The 18,087-nt window shown below is 38.4% G+C and overlaps 1 protein-coding gene and 1 long non-coding RNA gene across 3 annotated transcripts in view; one reads left to right on the top strand and one right to left on the bottom strand.

Moving 5' to 3' along the window:
* Positions 1–6,416, top strand: part of LOC123821289 — a 28,770-nt gene extending 22,354 nt beyond the window's left edge. Inside the window, exon 3 of the long non-coding RNA XR_006786098.1 lies at positions 6,174–6,416. This is a non-coding gene — a long non-coding RNA (uncharacterized LOC123821289). The remainder of the gene's footprint in view (positions 1–6,173) is intronic.
* Positions 6,417–7,776: 1,360 nt separating this feature from the next.
* The window catches only part of RNF217 (ring finger protein 217), a 115,510-nt gene continuing 105,199 nt past the window's right edge, over positions 7,777–18,087 (bottom strand). Inside the window, exon 6 of one of the 2 annotated variants that reach the window (XM_045842666.1) lies at positions 7,777–17,374. In XM_045842666.1, coding sequence (XP_045698622.1) covers positions 17,301–17,374 — 74 coding nt within the window. In that variant the 3' untranslated portion in view covers positions 7,777–17,300. The remainder of the gene's footprint in view (positions 17,375–18,087) is intronic. The other variant, XM_045842667.1, reaches the window with a different exon arrangement.

Raw genomic sequence — 18,087 nt, 5'->3', positions numbered from 1 at the left:
TTCTTTGAGCAGCCTTTATTCTCCTCCTTCAGGATTCCAGCTTACGGCCTCCTGGAGTTAATTGCAGCCGCCTGCCTTTCCTGCAGGGCCAGCTGCTTTTTATGGTCAGAGGAGATAAACAGAGGCTCAATGGGAGATCTATTTCTGGGTGTTGAAAGGGCCTCTGTGCTGCTGGTCGAGGGGGAAATCATCTAACCTCCCTCACGGGATGCCTGGGTGATTCCGTGGGGCTGTCATCCTGATGCTGGCACTTCCTGTGCCCAAGTTCTGTAGTGGCTTGTCTCAGAGGAACAAACCTTAAAACGTTTTAAAGGATGCAATCGTGTCTAACTTGAAAAATCAAAATGCGAATTTAGAAAGACACTATGTGTTAATTCAAAGTTTGCTGACCAGAATAAGAAGCATACTAATGGGGTGGGGAGGTCACAGTTACAACCCAGCAATTGTTATTTCAATAATAACATTCTCTGAGTCAAGAGCTCCCTGCTTGAGGGAAGAGAGAAGGGGCTTCCCATTCACTGAACACCATGCTGGGGCTCCTCAATAACAGCATCCACAGCCTACGTACTCCTGCTGTGCAGTCGTTAAAACAAAATTTAACTTTGCAAAATTGTGAGGGAAGTTTTTAATTGCTGCAGTTTAACTTTGTTACATGTTTCTGCTGATTGGACATGCTGCAGTATGTTAGAGCTCTGGCCTCCCCATATTCCAGGGGAGAGAACTTGGCTGCAGGGAGACTGAACACCTGGTCCAAGGTCACAACCCCCGTGAGCAGGCAGTGGCATTGACGGGGAACACAAGTCAAGAATGAAATTCCTAGGTACAAAGGTAGCATTTAGAAAAAATTCTCTGTTTTACAATGATTTTCATTTCTGAACAGAAATAGCCATATGTCTACAAATGATACACTTTTTAGATGTTTTTCACTATTACTAATTGATTATACAAAAATGCCTACTGCAAAAGGAAACAGAAAAATGTCATCCCAGCTCCAGGAAATAAATGAGCCGCCCATATGATTTTCTAATAAAATGGGAGCTGCCTATGTTGCTATTTGATAACTTTTAAGACTCATTTAAATTAGGAATCACTTTCACAAGTGGGAGGATGCTTTTTAATTTCAATGCAGCATATGTGGAAACAGGCTCTGAAAAGTTAGGTGACTTTTCCAATTTTAACGTGAGATGTTGCTACCATTGTACTGTAACAAACAGTCACTTGTTTCTCTAGAAGGAAAACAGGGCCTGTGTCAAATGGGCTTTATGTCTTAGAGGAGATCCCCCTGCCTCCTAGAATGAGGTTATTCTGGGGACAGCAGCTGCGGAGTGAGCTTTCCAGTGGAAGCCTGGGGGTGCTCTAGGTTGCGCTCTAACCCGTCTCAGGGATGGCTGGAAACTGCCAGTCTTCCAGAGAATTCCATATAGGGAAGAGGAGAGTGCTTACTCCTTCAACAATATTTGTTAAGCCACTGATCACGATGTACCAGACGGCGTACTAGTTACTGAGCCATGACAGAGCAGGCACTTAATGTCACAACAGCCCTTCAGGTGAGCGGATTGTGGTTTTACACATGAGAAAGTGGGGCACAGAGAGGGTGAGTGACTTGTCTCAGTCCCTTGAGATACACAGCAGAGCCTAGATTTGTAATCTTGTCTGTCTGGGCCCAGTGTCTGTCTATGTTATGTTAATCCTATCATTTCTATCATGCCTGGCATGTATGTGTATGTATGTAGGTATTTACCATAAATAAAAGATGTGAGGCATAGCTATACTAAAATTATTGGTTGTTAATCTGAAGCTCAAGTTAACTGAGGCTGAGTGTGCTGTGTTCACTCTGGTCACTCAGGCGGGGTCGTCTCCTCACGGCCAGCAACGCGGCAGCAGGATGTCATCCTGTTGCTCTCATCTTTTCTTAGGTTGGATCAGGACTCACAGATGGGGTCTCACTTTACTTAGCTGCCTTTTTAAAGACCCAATCTCCAAATAGAGTGACGTTCTAAGGTTATGGGGTTAGGACTTAAACATGTTATTGGTAGAAAATGAGTTCTTGTGGTGTCTAGAGGGAAACAAATCCCTGAGACCAGCACAGGAGGATGAGGTTCTGAGTAGACTTTATTGATGATGTAAAATTAAGGAGGTTCCCCTCCTGGTTTCCCAATGTCTTATCTCCATCTCTCATACCATGGATGAAGTCCAAGCTTGTCTTCAGTAGGGTTAATGCAAAAGCCAGTGTCCAGAATTTCTGCTTCATGTTCAAGTGCAGTCCAGGCCAGCATTTGGCTGGTTTAGAGAGTGTTTCCAGCTGCAGTCTACTGCTGGGCTGCGACATTCAGGTTGCCTCCTGGAGCCTGGGTGTGGAGCCTGCAAGGCCATGGGACGTGAGATGACTAGGGCCACATATCTATGAACAGAGTAATGTGCAAGTGCACGTGGCAAGTGTGGGTCACTAGGGGGGAGAGAGAGGTGGGGGAGAGAAGTGGGGGAGAGAGAGGTGGGGGGAAGAGAGATTAGAGATTAGTCCTTTTGGAGTCCATGCCATCTGCTGTAGGTCCCTGTAGCTGCTAAATCCTCCTGGTCACATGCTCCCAGATGGGAGTGTGCCTGAATGCATGGGGCAAGCACATCACCTGGTGTGCAAGGGAGACGGAGAGGTTCTTTATTTCTCTGGGATTATATTAGTTTATATTTGGGGTTGTCCAGGTGCTTTATCCAACGAACCAATCAACTCTCCAAGATTTCATGAGCTCTGGATGAGTTTATATCCCCTAGTTAGACTGACAGGCCTCTATGGTCCAGCACCTCCCAGTGCGCCCACCCAACAATCCAGTACCAGGGTGGGGAAGGGAGGAGTGTTAAGCCCCTTGGTGGAGCAATGCTGTAATCCAGTGGGGTGTGAAGCTGTAGCTTCCTGGCTAATAAGAAGGCTTATGCTTCCCAGTTTATCAACCTCAACATCTAGTTCCCTTTGCTTCCCTTTCCCATCTTTAATTAGCTAAATATCAATGGTAATACTATGAATTTTGGAGGGACACAATTTAACCCATAACATGGACATACTCAATGGGCTCTAAATCCACTAACTGAAGATACTGAAACTGAGGGTCCTTATGACTTTGATTAAATTTAGCTTTAAATTCTAGTTCTAGAAATCATCTTCTGTATCTCTCACTATACACACACACCCACATATACATGGTGTGTCCAGAAAAAATCCAGCCATTGTTAATTTAACGAGAATGGCTTGTACATCATCGATGAGAGTGGGTTGGCATGCACATGCTGAACAGTGATGACCTCATTGTACTAGTCAGTGGGGCGGTAGATGCCATTGAGTGAGCATGTGTACTGAGTGGCTGTTGCATTCAAAATGACTGAGTAGAGCAACTACTCTGCTTCACATTTTGCACTAAGCTTGAACACTCCTCTGTGGAAACATTTTGGATTATTCAGAAGGCTTTTGGGGATGATGCAGTGAGTGCAGCACAAATGAAAGTGTGGAAAAATGCTTCAAAGATGGTCAAGTATCTGTTGAAAGTGCTCCACGTTCTGGAAGGCCTGCAACAAGCAGAACCCCTGAGAATGTGGAAAGTGCTCAGGCTGCAATCAACTAACATCAGCAAGAACTGACAGTGTGAGAACTAGAAGCTGATCTGGGGATTCCAAAAACAGTGCCCAAGATTTTGACGCAGGATCTTGGCCTGCAATTTGTCATGGCAAAATTTGTTCTGTGGCTTCTGCTACCAGAGCAGAAGGAACATCGTGCTGCAGTTGCTAATGACTTGATTCAAACCACTACCAATGAACCAGACTTCCTAAAGACATTCATCACTGGAGATGAATGGTGGGTCTATAGCTATGATCCAAAAACAAAGGCCCAGTCATCCCAATGGAAGTTGTCTGGCTACCTGAAGAATGTGCAGCAAATTTGCAGCTGATGGCGATTCCAACAGAGGATTTTGCAATGTTTTGAACAGTAGAAGAGATGCTGGGAGAACTGTGTGAGGTGCCAAGGTTCCCACTTTGAGGGGACTGAAGTGTCATTGTCCTATATACAGTGTTTATTATATATCTTGTGCCTTTTTCAATAAATGTCTCTATTTTTCATAGTATGTGGCTGGATACTTTCTGAACAGACCATATCTATCTCTGTATCTACATCTGTGCCTGTAACTATATTTCTATCTGTCTCTCAGAGATCTAACCTTTCTCCCTGGATAATCAACAACTCTGAGGCAGCAGAAGATAGTAGCTGAGACCTAATGATTATACTGTGCAAACCTCTGGCAGGCTAAAGATAATATCTTTTTTTAAAAGATTTTATTTTTAGAGAGAGGGGAAGGGAAGGAGGAGGAGAGCGAGAGAAACATCAATGTGTGGTTGCCTCTCACACACCTCCCACTGAGAACCTGGCCCACAACTCAGGCATATGCCCAAACTGGGAATCAAACCTACAACCCTTTGGTTCACAGGCCATGCTTGATCCACTGAGCTATACTAGCCAGGGCTAAAGATAACATCTTAATCTAAGTTATATTTCAGCTCCTCAGCCCTAAAATGGAACAATCCCCTGGCTACTTTCTCATGAGACCAGGCAGAGGGACCCTGCAACAGACCTCAGAACTGTTCCCAAGACCTGAAGAAATGATTGATTACCTTTACCTCATTTGCAACCAATCAGTTCCCAGCACAACTCTGAACTCCCTAACCTATGGTATGGGGTTTTGCCCTATATCATCTATAACCTATATGCCATCGAAGTGTTTGGGTTTTGAACATTAGCTTCCCATTTTCTTGGGCAGCACTGTTCATAATAAAATAGGCAACTGTTCTCCACTGCAATTCTTGGTGTCTAGTGTTTGACTCGGCCAATGCTGGGTAGGTGAACTCTTTCTGTTCAAGAACAATACTGTAAGTAAAAGAATGCCAAAGATTGTTGGCAACTACCATTAGCTAGGAAAGAGGCATGAAGCAGGTTCTTCTCCAGAACACTCAGAAGGAACCACTCTTGCTGACACTTTGATTTTGGACCTCTAGCCTCTAGAACTGAGAGAGAATACATTTCTGTTTCATCTAGCTTGTAGGAAATGAACACAACTGCCTTGCTCAGGAGTGATCTGCAGAGTACTTAACAGAGGAGGCCACAGTGATGTATCCCAGCTGGTCTAGGCAGGCTGGCATCTGGCAGAAGATGTCGGGACTGAGAACCAAGAAAGAGGAGCAGGAGGAGGCCGGGAACCACTCTGTGCAAAGATGCAGGGGCTTGCCAGAGCCTGACTGGGTTAGAGAAATACTAGTACTGAAGAGTTTGAACTAACTTTCTCCAAAGAGGACATACAGATGGTCAATAGGTGTATGAAAGGATACTCAACATCACTAACCATCAGAGAAATGCAAATCAAAACCACAATGAGATATCACCTCACACTAGTCAGAATGGCTATCTTCAATAAATCAACAAATAACAAGTGCTGGTGAGGATGTTGAGAAAGGTGAACCCTCATGCACTGTCGGTGGGAATGCAGACTGGTGCAGCCACCATGGAAAGCAGTATGGAGATACCTCAAAAAATTAAAAAGGAACTGCCTTTTGACCCAGCAATCCCTCTTCCAGGAATATAGCCAAAGAAACCCAAAACACTAATTTGAAAACATAAGCACCCCTATGTTCAATGCAGCATTATTTATAATCACCAAGACATGGAAGCAGCCCAAGTATCCATCAGTAGATCAGTGGATAAAACTATGGGACATTTACACAATGGAATACTACTCAGTTGTAAAAAAGAAATTTTGCCTTTTGTGACAGCATGGATGGACCAGGAGAATATTATGCTAAGTGAAATAAGCTAGTCAGAGAAAGACAAATAACATGTAATTTCACCCATATGTGGAATCTAATGAACAAACTGAACAAACAAGCAGACTAGAGACAGACTGATAGACAGAGCAGGTTGACAGCTCTGGGGTGGGGGTGGGGGGCGTTAGGTGGTAGAGAGATGAAGCAAAAAGGAAAAAAGACTCATGGACATGGACAACAGTGTGGTGATTGTGGTGGGGGGAAGGGGTATAAGGAGGATAAACAGTAATGGAAAAACACAATAAAAAATAAAAAAAAACAAAATAAATAAATAATTGCACAATCTAATATTCTTTTTCTTTTCTCTTGGGTTACAGTTTCAGTGAGATGTAGAAAATCTATCAGCCACGTTTATGAACAATGACCTGGCAAATGGAAGATGCAACCAGGATACTTCAGGCAACTATTTTCTAACCTCCCCATAAAATTAATTTAATTTAAAAATTGATTCTTCAGTTAAAAATAACAAACTACTTTCCTCTTAAACGAGGTAAAGGAGACAACTTCAACCTCTCAATTGTCTTATATTGTTCACAAGTAAGTACTCAGATGTTCTCTAATTGGGGAGGAGACCCCTCACCCCCACCCAGGTCCCTGGTCCAGGCAGTGGAGCAACAGTAGAGGCCCACCGGGGGGCGGGCAGTGTGGAGCAGCACGCAGGAGGCATGCTGTGCAGCCTGTTTCCCGCAGGGCACTCAAGCAGAATGCGCGCCCCTACGCCCACTGCCCAGCCCCACCATCCATCTCCTGCCAGGTAGGGCTGCTGGGGACAAAGATGCTCCTGTGCACTAGCTCCCACTTCCCCTGAAGGAAAGCTTTTGGAGCCCTCCATCCAGGCATTGCAGTGTCCTCGGAGTTCCTCCAGTGGACCCCGGTGCACCTGGCCCAGGCCTGCTCCGTGCGCCCGAAAGCATCAGCCTAGCAGTGCGGGACAACCGGTGTCTTCCTGCAGGCACCCGCCCTGACAGGCCTTCTCTGCTCTGCACAAAGGCAATTCTGACTTGTTTTTTATTTTGTTGGTGTTTTGGAGTTGGAGATCTGAGTGAAGAATGTTGAAATTGGGAAAGGGTATCTCCCTTTTTTGAATTATATTATTATTATTGTTTTCTCAGAGGATGTCATAATTTGCCCAGGGGAAGAAACTGCATACTGGTTGGCAGCAGCACTGAGTTTGAATTAAGTCTTTGTTGTATGACTGCCAGAGTATCACCAAACTTTCCTTATTTCTAGTGTTCTTTCCATCTCCTGCTGCTCTGTTAATTCAAATCTAGTGCACTTGCCCATCTGGAGAAGGAACACTAATCTGAACCCCTGGCTTCATCATTTCTGGAGTTGAGGAATCCTGAGAAAATCTCTAAATTTTTGTGAAGAGTTTTGCTTTTATTCTACAAGCATTTCAATGCCTGTGATGTACCTACTAGTTGCTATAGAAGGTCCAGGGGACACATGATCGCTGACCTCATGGGATTCATCTTCTTGCTAGAAAGTCTCAACATAACACAGGCAAAAATAATTCACCGATTTGGTGGTGATTATAGAATATGTGAAAGGAAGTTCTTCTGTTTAATGTTGAGGGTGTCCAGTCTAGCTTGCTTTGTCTAGGGGGCAGGCACCACCCTGAGGTACACACTTACTTCCATAGCATTTGCTGCTTTTTCACACCCCACACACAATCTTTAGACTGATCTTCACTGCTGTCTGCGCTTTCCTCAAATCATGACACAGAACCCAACATAGCCCACCTTCCAAACAGCACACCCATGGATTTCTGTTCATTTCTGCTTCTCCATTCTTAGAATCTAGTGCAGAAATGGCTTCCCTCTTTTGAAATTCATTTATGTACATGTAATGTTTGACACTTTCGAATGTAACCTTTTAATTTCCTTAAATTCCAAATCTATTGGAAGAAAGACAAGATTCTTCTCTTTTAAAAACTTTATTAGACATGGCGGGGTGATGTAGCATAAGGTACTGCACACACTACAGGAGTACACAGGGCTCCACACCACCCGTACAACAGCCAGACGGTGACCATCAGAACAGGTGACACCCGTTACAGGTTCATCCTAGTAGACTGCCGTTCCGTCCTTCCATGAGATCTGACTTCGTAATTAAGATCGCCCTTCCATTCTAAAACAGCCAACAAAAACAATAAAAAGAAAGCCCAACCACAATAAAAGGCCATAGGGACCTTTCAAAGTCTAAAATTAGACTCTAAAATATCACAAGGTATTCATTTGGAAAGACTTGCCCCTGGAATTTGTGTGAGCTGACACTGGGTGCTTTTACTGCCAGCAGCAAGAGAGAGGGCATTTACTGAGGAGGAGCAGTACACTGACACATAGCTACTGAAAATTCTTGAGGTAATAGATTTTTGAACTTCACTGCTTTAAAAAAATCTGTTAATTTCCAGGTCCTGTCCAGCAGGACATATCTATTGGCAGGAAGATTATTTTCCTTTTTTTTGTCAAATATTTACACATATTTGCATATACAGCCTGTGTCTTTGTCTTTTCTAAGCATATGATTTATTTTACTTATTCATTATACATTCATCATGAAAAGTTGAATTATATACTATAGTACATAAAGAATACAACAGAACTAGTCTTTGTATAAAGCTAACACAAAAAGCAAGACCAACACGAGCAAAATAATATATTATACAAAATGTCTTGATGTCGATACAGCCCACTGTGAATGAATAACCACATATAAACTGCAAACACCATGGTCTTTCAGCATCCGTGTGGACGTTGATGACAGGTAACATATTGCCAAAGACAAATTGTAGAGATCTGGTCAAGTTCTTTTATTTTTAATGCTTTTTTTCAATGGAACTGTGTGTTAATAAGAACTATAGATAAAGACTGATAGACATTCTACCTCCTGTTTTAAACCTTATCATCATTCTTGTGGTTTAAAAATGTGTTTCAGTTATAATGGTTTCAATTTATGGTGTTTAATATACTTTTAATACTTCACCTTAACAATGAACAATGAATTTAAGAAAAATACATCGACTAACCTGCTGTTCTAGAGATAATACAGCGGAAAGGTAGCAATATGCAGTCTATATATAACCCTAAAGGTACACTGTCTCATCAGGGCTTTAAATAGAGGGACTAAGGAATACTCACAAAAAATATATGGCTCTTTAGATAAGAAATAAAGTCAAGTGAAAAAAATAAGGCACCAATAACATATATAAATGTTACATACTCTCATCACACAAAGCACCGTATGAAAGGTTAAAGGGAACTATACATTAGTGCTATTGGAAAATGGTAATGGGCCCAGTTTCCCTAGCTTTTATTCACCAATTTCTTTCTTTTCAGTAAAACAGGGAGAATTATGCATTACATTAAAAGCACAATTCATGGAACCAACACACCAAAATAATCATTTGGCAATAAGAAGCTGATTACTCTACTAGTAAGAAATTAAGGTCCTAAATACTTCTTATTTCCCAACATTTTCATTTCAACAGAATTTGTTTTTCCTTTCCAATTTTATTTCAGGGATTTCTACATGATATCAAGATTACAAGATTACAGTAAAATTACTTATTTTCCAATATCATTGACGTAGGAAAGAAAATCTCTGTTCAACTAGTCTAATTTTAAACAAAAATATTATCACATTATTTGGAAAATAACTGCAAATTTTACACAAAATGAAAAATCATAATATAAAGAAATGATGAACAAGATCTGGAACAAACTACTAGTGAAAGTCATCCACCTTACAATTAAAAATTTCTTCTCATTTGCTATTGCCCATGAAAATTTAATTAAAATGGGATATATTCTGATATTTCAAATAGGACATGACAATTATTTCTTAGAACTGCAATTTCTGAATATATAGTAATATATTAAACATCCAAACATTTCCATTTTAGTAGTTTACACTCTTTGTGAAAAAGGTGAATGTGAATAATTTAATTGTCCCAGTTTACAATAGGTATACATACATATAAATATATTTGTTTCATGAATGTCTTATAAGCAATTTTGTTTAAAATAAAAATAAACTAATCATTGTGGCATCTTAATAAATAATGTGCTAACATAACATTTTAATGCTACTGTTTTGTATTTCTTCTACATAAAATTATTTCTGTGATCTCTCAAAATTTACTACTTAATAATTGCTTTCATAAGCAATAAGATTGTCAATTAACTTTGATACTAAAAATCTGTAACAGATTGTCCTTGTCAAAGTAAATGGATTTATATGTCTATATCTACATAGATATATATCAATTACTGTTCTAGGTTTCATATAAATTATAAGGTTGGTTTACTTTTTTCAATACCATCTACAGAATTTTAATTACAATGACAATGATCAAGTACCAAAGTAAACTATTGCCATATGGAACTTTTAAAAAAATGCATTTTAGAAAAAGGGTTTATAGTTAGCTGTTAAAAAATCATTACTTTATCCAGAATTTTCTTTATAAAGGAACATAATATTTATATCAAATAGGTAGTATTTACTTGAAATGAACAATGAAAGTATATTTGGACAAACTGAGAACATAATGGTTAATGAAAAGAATGTTATTTTTAAGAATTTACCAGATTATTGAGACTATTGCCCCACGTGGGGCATGAGGGGAACACCGAACAACCCTGCAGGGAGCTGATGAAAGCGCGGCTTGCCAGCTACAAGGAGGTATCTATTTTTGCAATTTCTGGGACTCTTTAATGGCTGATTGACTTCCCCACGTCACGTACTAAACCAATACTAGATATATCTTGAGTGTGGCTTACATCTAAATCATATCAATGAAGAAGTTGACCATTTGCAAATAACAAATGATTTCTCCAGAATAGGGCTAATATCAGTTGGAGTCAATGTGATCTATTTTATGTGTTCAAAAGTCCTAATTATGAATTCATGCTTGAGTCTTATATACAAATGTTACACTTATATATATAAATGCAGCCCCCAGTCCAAGCTGTAGGACTTTGGCTAAAACAAAGACCATAAACCATACATTTAGCCATTTTGGATGAATCATGAATGACTCGGTGTCAAGCTTGGATGCATGTCCACACGCGCGTGTTGTTCAACTAATAGGCAAACACAATATTGACCTTAAAATATTCGTGAAGCAATTTCTGAAGCTTGGTGGTAGAGTATTTTAGGCTCTATTATCCAACTAACATCTTCTCATTCATTTTACTTCTCGTCAGAGGGCTGGGTAGGGTTCTCCAACTCTGTCCAGGTTCTCCTGATACATTTCAATTTACAGATAAAATAAGCCAAAGTAAATTATGTTCACTACCATTGCCAAATTATGAAGTCCTTTCAGTGTTTAAATTTCATTTCATTAGAGTCAAAGGAATTAATGGTGAGAAGAACTTAGGCCACATTTGGCCAGAATGGGAAGGGAACTGCAGAGCGAAAAAGTTAAGACAACCAAGAAATCTAGAAGAAAATAGAAACATGATGTTGAAGTGTGAGGGTATCACTTCACAAGCACGGAAGAAAGTAATTTAATATTAATGGAAAAATACAATACCGATTAAATAGAAAAAATAACTGTTTCATCTTAAACAATTATATTAATGATGGAACAGAGTAACTAAAATGTGGGATAGATCTGAAAAAATATTTTAATGTAATAAGTCTGCATAATTTAGGTAATGTACAGTTAAATACACCTAATGAAATTTATTTTTATGAGCTAAAAGGAAGTGGAAGAAAAAGCCTTGGCAATCTTTTGTGTGTTTTTTTAAAAATAATTTATTGCCTTTTATGTCCATTTTGTTATTCTCAAAACAGTATTCTCTTCTTTAGGCAAAACAAAAATATAGTTTGTCACAGGCATAATTACATGCTTCTAAAATTGGCACTATGTATGTGAAATACGAAAGCTTCAGGTAATGCTCCAAAAGGAGAGTTACAAGTCTTGCACTGTTGTGACTCTGCTTCTTGGATTTGGTTATGTCAACTGAGCTACCAGCCTCGCAGCAGTGATGCACAGTGGAAGCCCCCACACTGTTAACTATGAAACAAGTATTCTATCCTTAGAACCACAGTTGCAAAGAGTTCTACTGCATTTCTCTTTTAAAGGTTTGCATTACTGATTTGCATCCAATAGATAATATTTTACAGCCTTGAATACTCCCCAACTTTTGGGCTTCTGTTTTTGTTCAGATCATATCTTGATAATTCTATAAAATTATTTCAGTTGTATTAAAGTAGTAAGTGTGACTGTACATACTAAAAATGGGATTTTGGAACTTATTTTCCATAGGAGGTGGAAAATGCCATAATTATGTTGTGAGGATTTGAAAAACAAATATTCTCAAACTTGCTATTGGTGACAGTTTTCATTTACTTTTATTTCTAGTCAATGGAATTTGTTTTAGAGATTTCATGAAATATGAAAATGAATTTAAAACTTGCAGTAGAAATTAACTTGGTATTTTAAACAAATTTTTTAACAAGGTTATAAGGTAACATTTATTAATTGCTTGCTATGTTTGAACTCCTAATACCAATTTCTAAGATTACTATAATTTGGCTACATAATTACTATACTTTTACTACAGAAACTTGGCTATAGTTTTTTAGGTATATTTTACTTGCTCTAAATTTTCAGCTTCAGATTGCACCCCAAGTTTAAAGAAGTGACACATATTTGCTAACATTGTTACTCTACTGTCTCCATCAAATATATGTAATCAGTTTCTTTAAATCTGTCAAATTATTTAAATGGCACAAATATTTTAAAGTGCATTGATTTTAAGGCTATATTACTAATAGATATTAGCACAAATAATAAAGCTGACCACAAGAAGAATTACTTTCAATAGCTGGGATAGATTTCAGCCACAAACAGGAAAGGATAAGCACACAAACCCAATGGGAAGACTCGCATTAAGGCATATGTGCAGCTTACTTATAAAATTAAAATCTAAATGGCTTTTGGCATAAATTTGTTAAAAAAATTTTGGGTTACTTAAGGAAGTACATGAATTAGTATTATTTAGGCCACTAAGTTTTAAAAAAATAATTATGAATTTAACCAGGCAGGCAGCAAAAAAGTCTAATGTTAAAAACATGAAAAAGAGGGAGAAGCTGGATGGATGTCTTGACAAATGTACTGTACTCTGACAAAGGTCAGGAAGGAATACTGATGCGTTGCACTTGCCATGGTGAGTTTTCACCCACTCCTGTCCCTCCTCTTGTCTTCTAGTCAACAGGAGCTAGAGTGGCAGAGGAGTGGAGATAAATGAGGTTGGGGAGAGTTACCGGGGACTGGGAGAGGTTGTGGTGGTTTGATGGTATGTTAGGGGAGCCATGGGCCATAGATTTGGGTGGCAGGATTGAAAGATAAAGGCTCAGCTTGGGCTTTGGGACTCAGGAGATGGTGGGTGTTAGGACAGGTACCTCCTGACAGGCACCACTGACTCCGGACACCACTGCCGAAAAAGTACCATTAAAGATATCAGGTTGGACTTGACTGGTATTTAATTATCTTTTGATTGTTTCCCTGTCTCTTTTACTTTCAGGATACAATAGCACCTATCAGAAAATCAAGGGGTGGAAACAGGATATTGTTTGTACCAAAGGGTTGGACCCCCTGCATTACCTCCACAGGCAGAGGTTCTTAGGGAACAGCTAGGATTCATTGTACGAGGAATGTTTTCACGTTATTCCACAATTTTAAACATCCCAACAAACCACCGAACCTTACATACAATCTATTTATTTTTCTATGGATAAATGTGGCCATTCATAATTGGCAACATACTGCTTCCTACTTTTCACAATGGCAGAATTAAGTTCCTTTGTGCAGCAACATGCATGAACATGGATAGTGTTTACCAACAATGTGACAAGTATGACTGATTTGGTTATTTCATTTAAATCCCTCAAGTTTTACAACTAGGCCATCCAAATATCAATGCATCTTTCTTGCATATCTTGTAGACGTCTCATTACATGTTATTTTAATTGGAATAAGATTCATTTTCTTTTATATGCTTTGGCCAGATTTGTATTTGGCTATTAAGCAGGAGTAAAATTATCCTGCAAAAGATGCTTTTTCTTTAAAAATTACGTACTTCTATGTAATCTTTTTTCATCTAAGAAAAAGATATCAAATATACTAATGATGTCTATGACCTCCTTCACTGAAAATGTACTAAATTTTTATTACAAATATTTTATAAAAACCAAATTTAAAAATTATGGGAATGTCAACACAAAGTGACAACAATCTATGTAAAGGATCTTCAGTGATGCTCTATATAGAGAAGTAAAACAATCTTGTCCATTCACTAGGAGACTGATTAAATAAATTAAAGTATAGCTTCACAGTGGGATATGTAGTAATTTACAAAAGAATGAGACAATCTATTTAAACTCTTATGGAAAAGTGTCTACCAATATATACTAAAATAAAAATAGTCACAGGACAGTAAGAATGTTATTATTCCATTTGTACAAAACTAATATACACACAGATATGTGTACACACAGACATTTACTTGTACATCTGTAGAAAGTGTCCAGAAAGACAAAAACCAAATGACTACCAGTGGCTACCCCTAGAAAATAAGGGGTCAGTTAAACAGATAAATTTGTGTTTTATAATTCTATATGGTTTTGATTTTTTTACAAAAGGTATATGGAGGTGGGAAAAAGTAGGTTTACAGTTACGAGTATGCAAAACAGTTTATTCTTGTATTATTATTTATTAATTATTGTATTATTTTGCATATGAAAAATTGTAGACCTCCTTTTGCCCACCTTTGTATATTAAATTTATAATAAAAACATAAAAGGACAAGCTTTGGATAGAAAGATATGTCTTTTGTGTGTATGTTTCTTTCTCTAAAGTAGTTTAGAATTCATCCTGGGAGCTACGCGTACATGAGCTTTAAAAAGTTGGCGTGCTAGGACAAGGACGGCCCTGTGTCCCACGGTGCACGCCTGTGCGGTGCTGATGGGGCAGCCTGCACTGAACAGATGCCACTTTGTAACTGGAAACTGGGACGTTTCCAAATAATATAAAAATATTTCCCAAAGATAAGTTATTTAAAGAAAGAAATAAAAATCCCTGAGTAGGCCAAAGACGACAGATACAATGACCTAAGAAGATAGATTATCTAAGACCAGAGGACACATTATTTAGTCAGTTGGTATATATGTATGTGGCATCTGTATTTATATGTATCTATGCAAATATTATATATGTATACATATATATCATACATAAATACATGGATAATACATATGCCCATATATTTCTATTGAAATATTATATATATCATACATAAACATATTCACTAGATTTAGAATGATCATACTCACATATTGTCTAACTAACACCTAAGTCTGCGAAAGGCAAGTTCACTAACATTTAGCACTTTATGACACAATTACATGGATTCATGATGGAAATTCTCCTTCTCTCAGTTTAACACTACAGCATGTAGTATAGGCTCAATGAATATTTGTCAAATGAATGGATGGACAGATGACTGAAAGGAACTATATTTTGTAAGACTAAAGCACATCACTTTTTCTTGAATCATGTTATGCTTCAGTAATATGTCATTACAGAACCATACATGGTACACCCTCCTCTAGCTGGAAACTGTCTTGTCCCGAAGCTATAGTGTAGCTATTCTGAGTGTCATTTAGAAAGAATGGAAAGGTGCTGGCTTGTTATCTATGCAAGTAAACTTCATTATCAAGAACTTCTTAGGTCAAAGAAAAGTCATAAATTTTCTTAAACCTTGGAGACCAACAAGACAACCTATCCATGTTAATGCATGTTTTCTCACATAATCTATTTCAATTCACACAAGGTTGCTGTTAAATTAATGCTACGTCTATGTAGATAGGTATTTTTAAGGATTGGAAAAAAATAAAAACTAGGCTTCTTAGGGGTCTTTACTTCCTTTCTGACAATGAACTTTAGTGATGAGAACAAAGGAGTAACATAATTTAGTTACTTGTCCCTTTCTTATATTTAAAGACATCTCAGCTTGGTAAAACTTCCTGAAAATAGTTCCTTCATTTTTTTGGTTTCTTTCTCCAAAAGCAGTTTATATTTTAAATAAACCTATAAACACAAAAGTTTTGTTTTCAGATTATCCCTCCGTAAGATACCAACATATTATTATGCATGTGAGCAGTAAACATAAGGAAAATGTTTCAAAACTAGTATTTGTTTTCATGAAAAACTTGGGGACAAATTAAAAAAGACAGAGAAATAAAGAGGTAAGAAAGAGGGTGGGGTAGCTAATAATACTACACCTTTACCTAAAGCAAAATTATCAGTAATTACAAGTTGTTTAAAAATTTAGCAGAATAAAGATTATTTAAAGGCGTCAGCAGTTCTCTCTACAGCAGACTTGCTACTTAAATTAACTAATTTTGCCTAAAGGACTTATTCTTACAGTGAAGCATGTATGCCAAAATAGATGAAATTGGAAAAGACTGAGTGTTCAGGTCTTGAAAATTTGCTAAAAATCAGTCAGTGAGTTTTGTCACTTTATAAAGTTTGATAATCCTTGGGGTGATGAGGCACACACTTCTGTGTGTGTGTGTGTGTGTGTGTGTGTGTGTGTGAGGAAGAGAGAGCAAGAAATAGAAAGGGTCAACATCAAAATAGCCTGTTGTCTATATTGACTTTAATTCAGCACACTCCCAAATTACACCCACAAAGGAACCATCACCTTTAAATATATCTATGAAAACGTGGAAAAACAGTATAGAGGCATGGAACTTGACAAGTACAGGGTTATTGGGCCTCGTTTTAACAGATATTTATATACACACACATCACATTCATATCCCTACACATATACAGTTCAGTAACTCATGACTCTTTTTATTAATTTAGTTTCTTTAGTTCCCCTTCGGGCACTGAGATTTTTGACAAGTATGCCATCTGAAGGATGAAGGAACCGTACTGCTTGGGCCACAGATGAGAACAGGAGTATGCGTGAGCCTTTATCTTCTGAGAAGTGGCTTTGTTTGTTGGTACAGCTGGGACTTCAGCTGTTCACACCAAGTCTAACAGGATGGCGCGGAGGAGGGTTCAGGTACAAAGACAGTCCAAGCAATTCTCAGGCGAGGCACTCTCAGACAATTCTGAGGGTAACTGGTTCTTATCTAAAATAATTTCTTCCAAGACGCAATAAGAAGGTCAGAATTATGGTACAGATGTTTATAGTGTAAGGAAGTGACCATTGTTTAAAAGCAGCAATCAGTATAAGGGAAGGACAGGATACCATGTTGGGAGTGCATTGGAGCTAGAGGCATTGTGGACTGCAGAGACCCACGGGGACTCCGGATGGTGGAAGGTTCCTCTTGGTCTGTTTCAGGACGCAGCTCTCCGCTGGGTGTGCCCTTCTGTATAGCTCCTACCCGGACCAGCTTAGTTAGATGAAATCATCTGCATTTCACCAGTGCATACCTGTCCGTGATCGTTTTCTCTGTTTTTTACAAAGGCAATAGATAGGAAATACAAATAAACCTAGGGGTTAAAAAACATTAAGCTCATTAGGAGGAGAGGCATTTAGGCTTATGGAATTGAAAATTTTCTATTTGGTGAATGATTTACACATAACCACTATTTAGCAATACATGGAGATGAAAAGAGGGAAGAGACCTATGCTACACGCATTTACTTCTATAAGATTTCATTCTTCATTACTTTTCTTTAGCTCTCTCCCTGCTTTAACAACCTCAGTGACACCAGTTTGAAGATGGGATATTTTCTCTCGAACCATCAAACCTGAGGTTTAAGTCTTCTTCATGAACTCTGGTTACACCAGTTGCACGCTGTGATATCCACACTTCATTCTCAGGCACACTAACGTGTTACTGAACACCATGCCTGGGCCATGCAGCCAAACGTCAGGTTTCATTCCCATCTCTACCACTTATGATTGGCCTGGGAAGCCTCCATTTCCTCAACTGAAAAATGCAGATAATAATAGTACCTACTATATAAAGTCCCATTCATTGTAATTGAAATGTTAGTTACTTTATAATTCTCTTATACATGCAAATTACTTGCCAAATAAAACTTTACATATGAAAAGTTGTTTTTTTAGAGGAAAATTCCATCCACTAATTGAAACAATCATCCATTTAATTGAGTATTCTCTAAAGCAATGATTTTCTATGTGTGGTTTCTGGACCAGCAGCATCAGCATCACCTGAGAACTTTTTAGAACCAGGCAA

The sequence above is a fragment of the Phyllostomus hastatus genome, unplaced genomic scaffold (assembly GCF_019186645.2).
Source record: "Phyllostomus hastatus isolate PE091 unplaced genomic scaffold, TTU_PhHast_1.1 phas_contig_40, whole genome shotgun sequence".
In the NCBI taxonomy this organism is placed as follows: Eukaryota; Metazoa; Chordata; class Mammalia; order Chiroptera; family Phyllostomidae; genus Phyllostomus; species Phyllostomus hastatus.
Note: the sequence above shows the minus strand (reverse complement) of the source record. Positions and strands in the feature narration are given on the sequence as shown.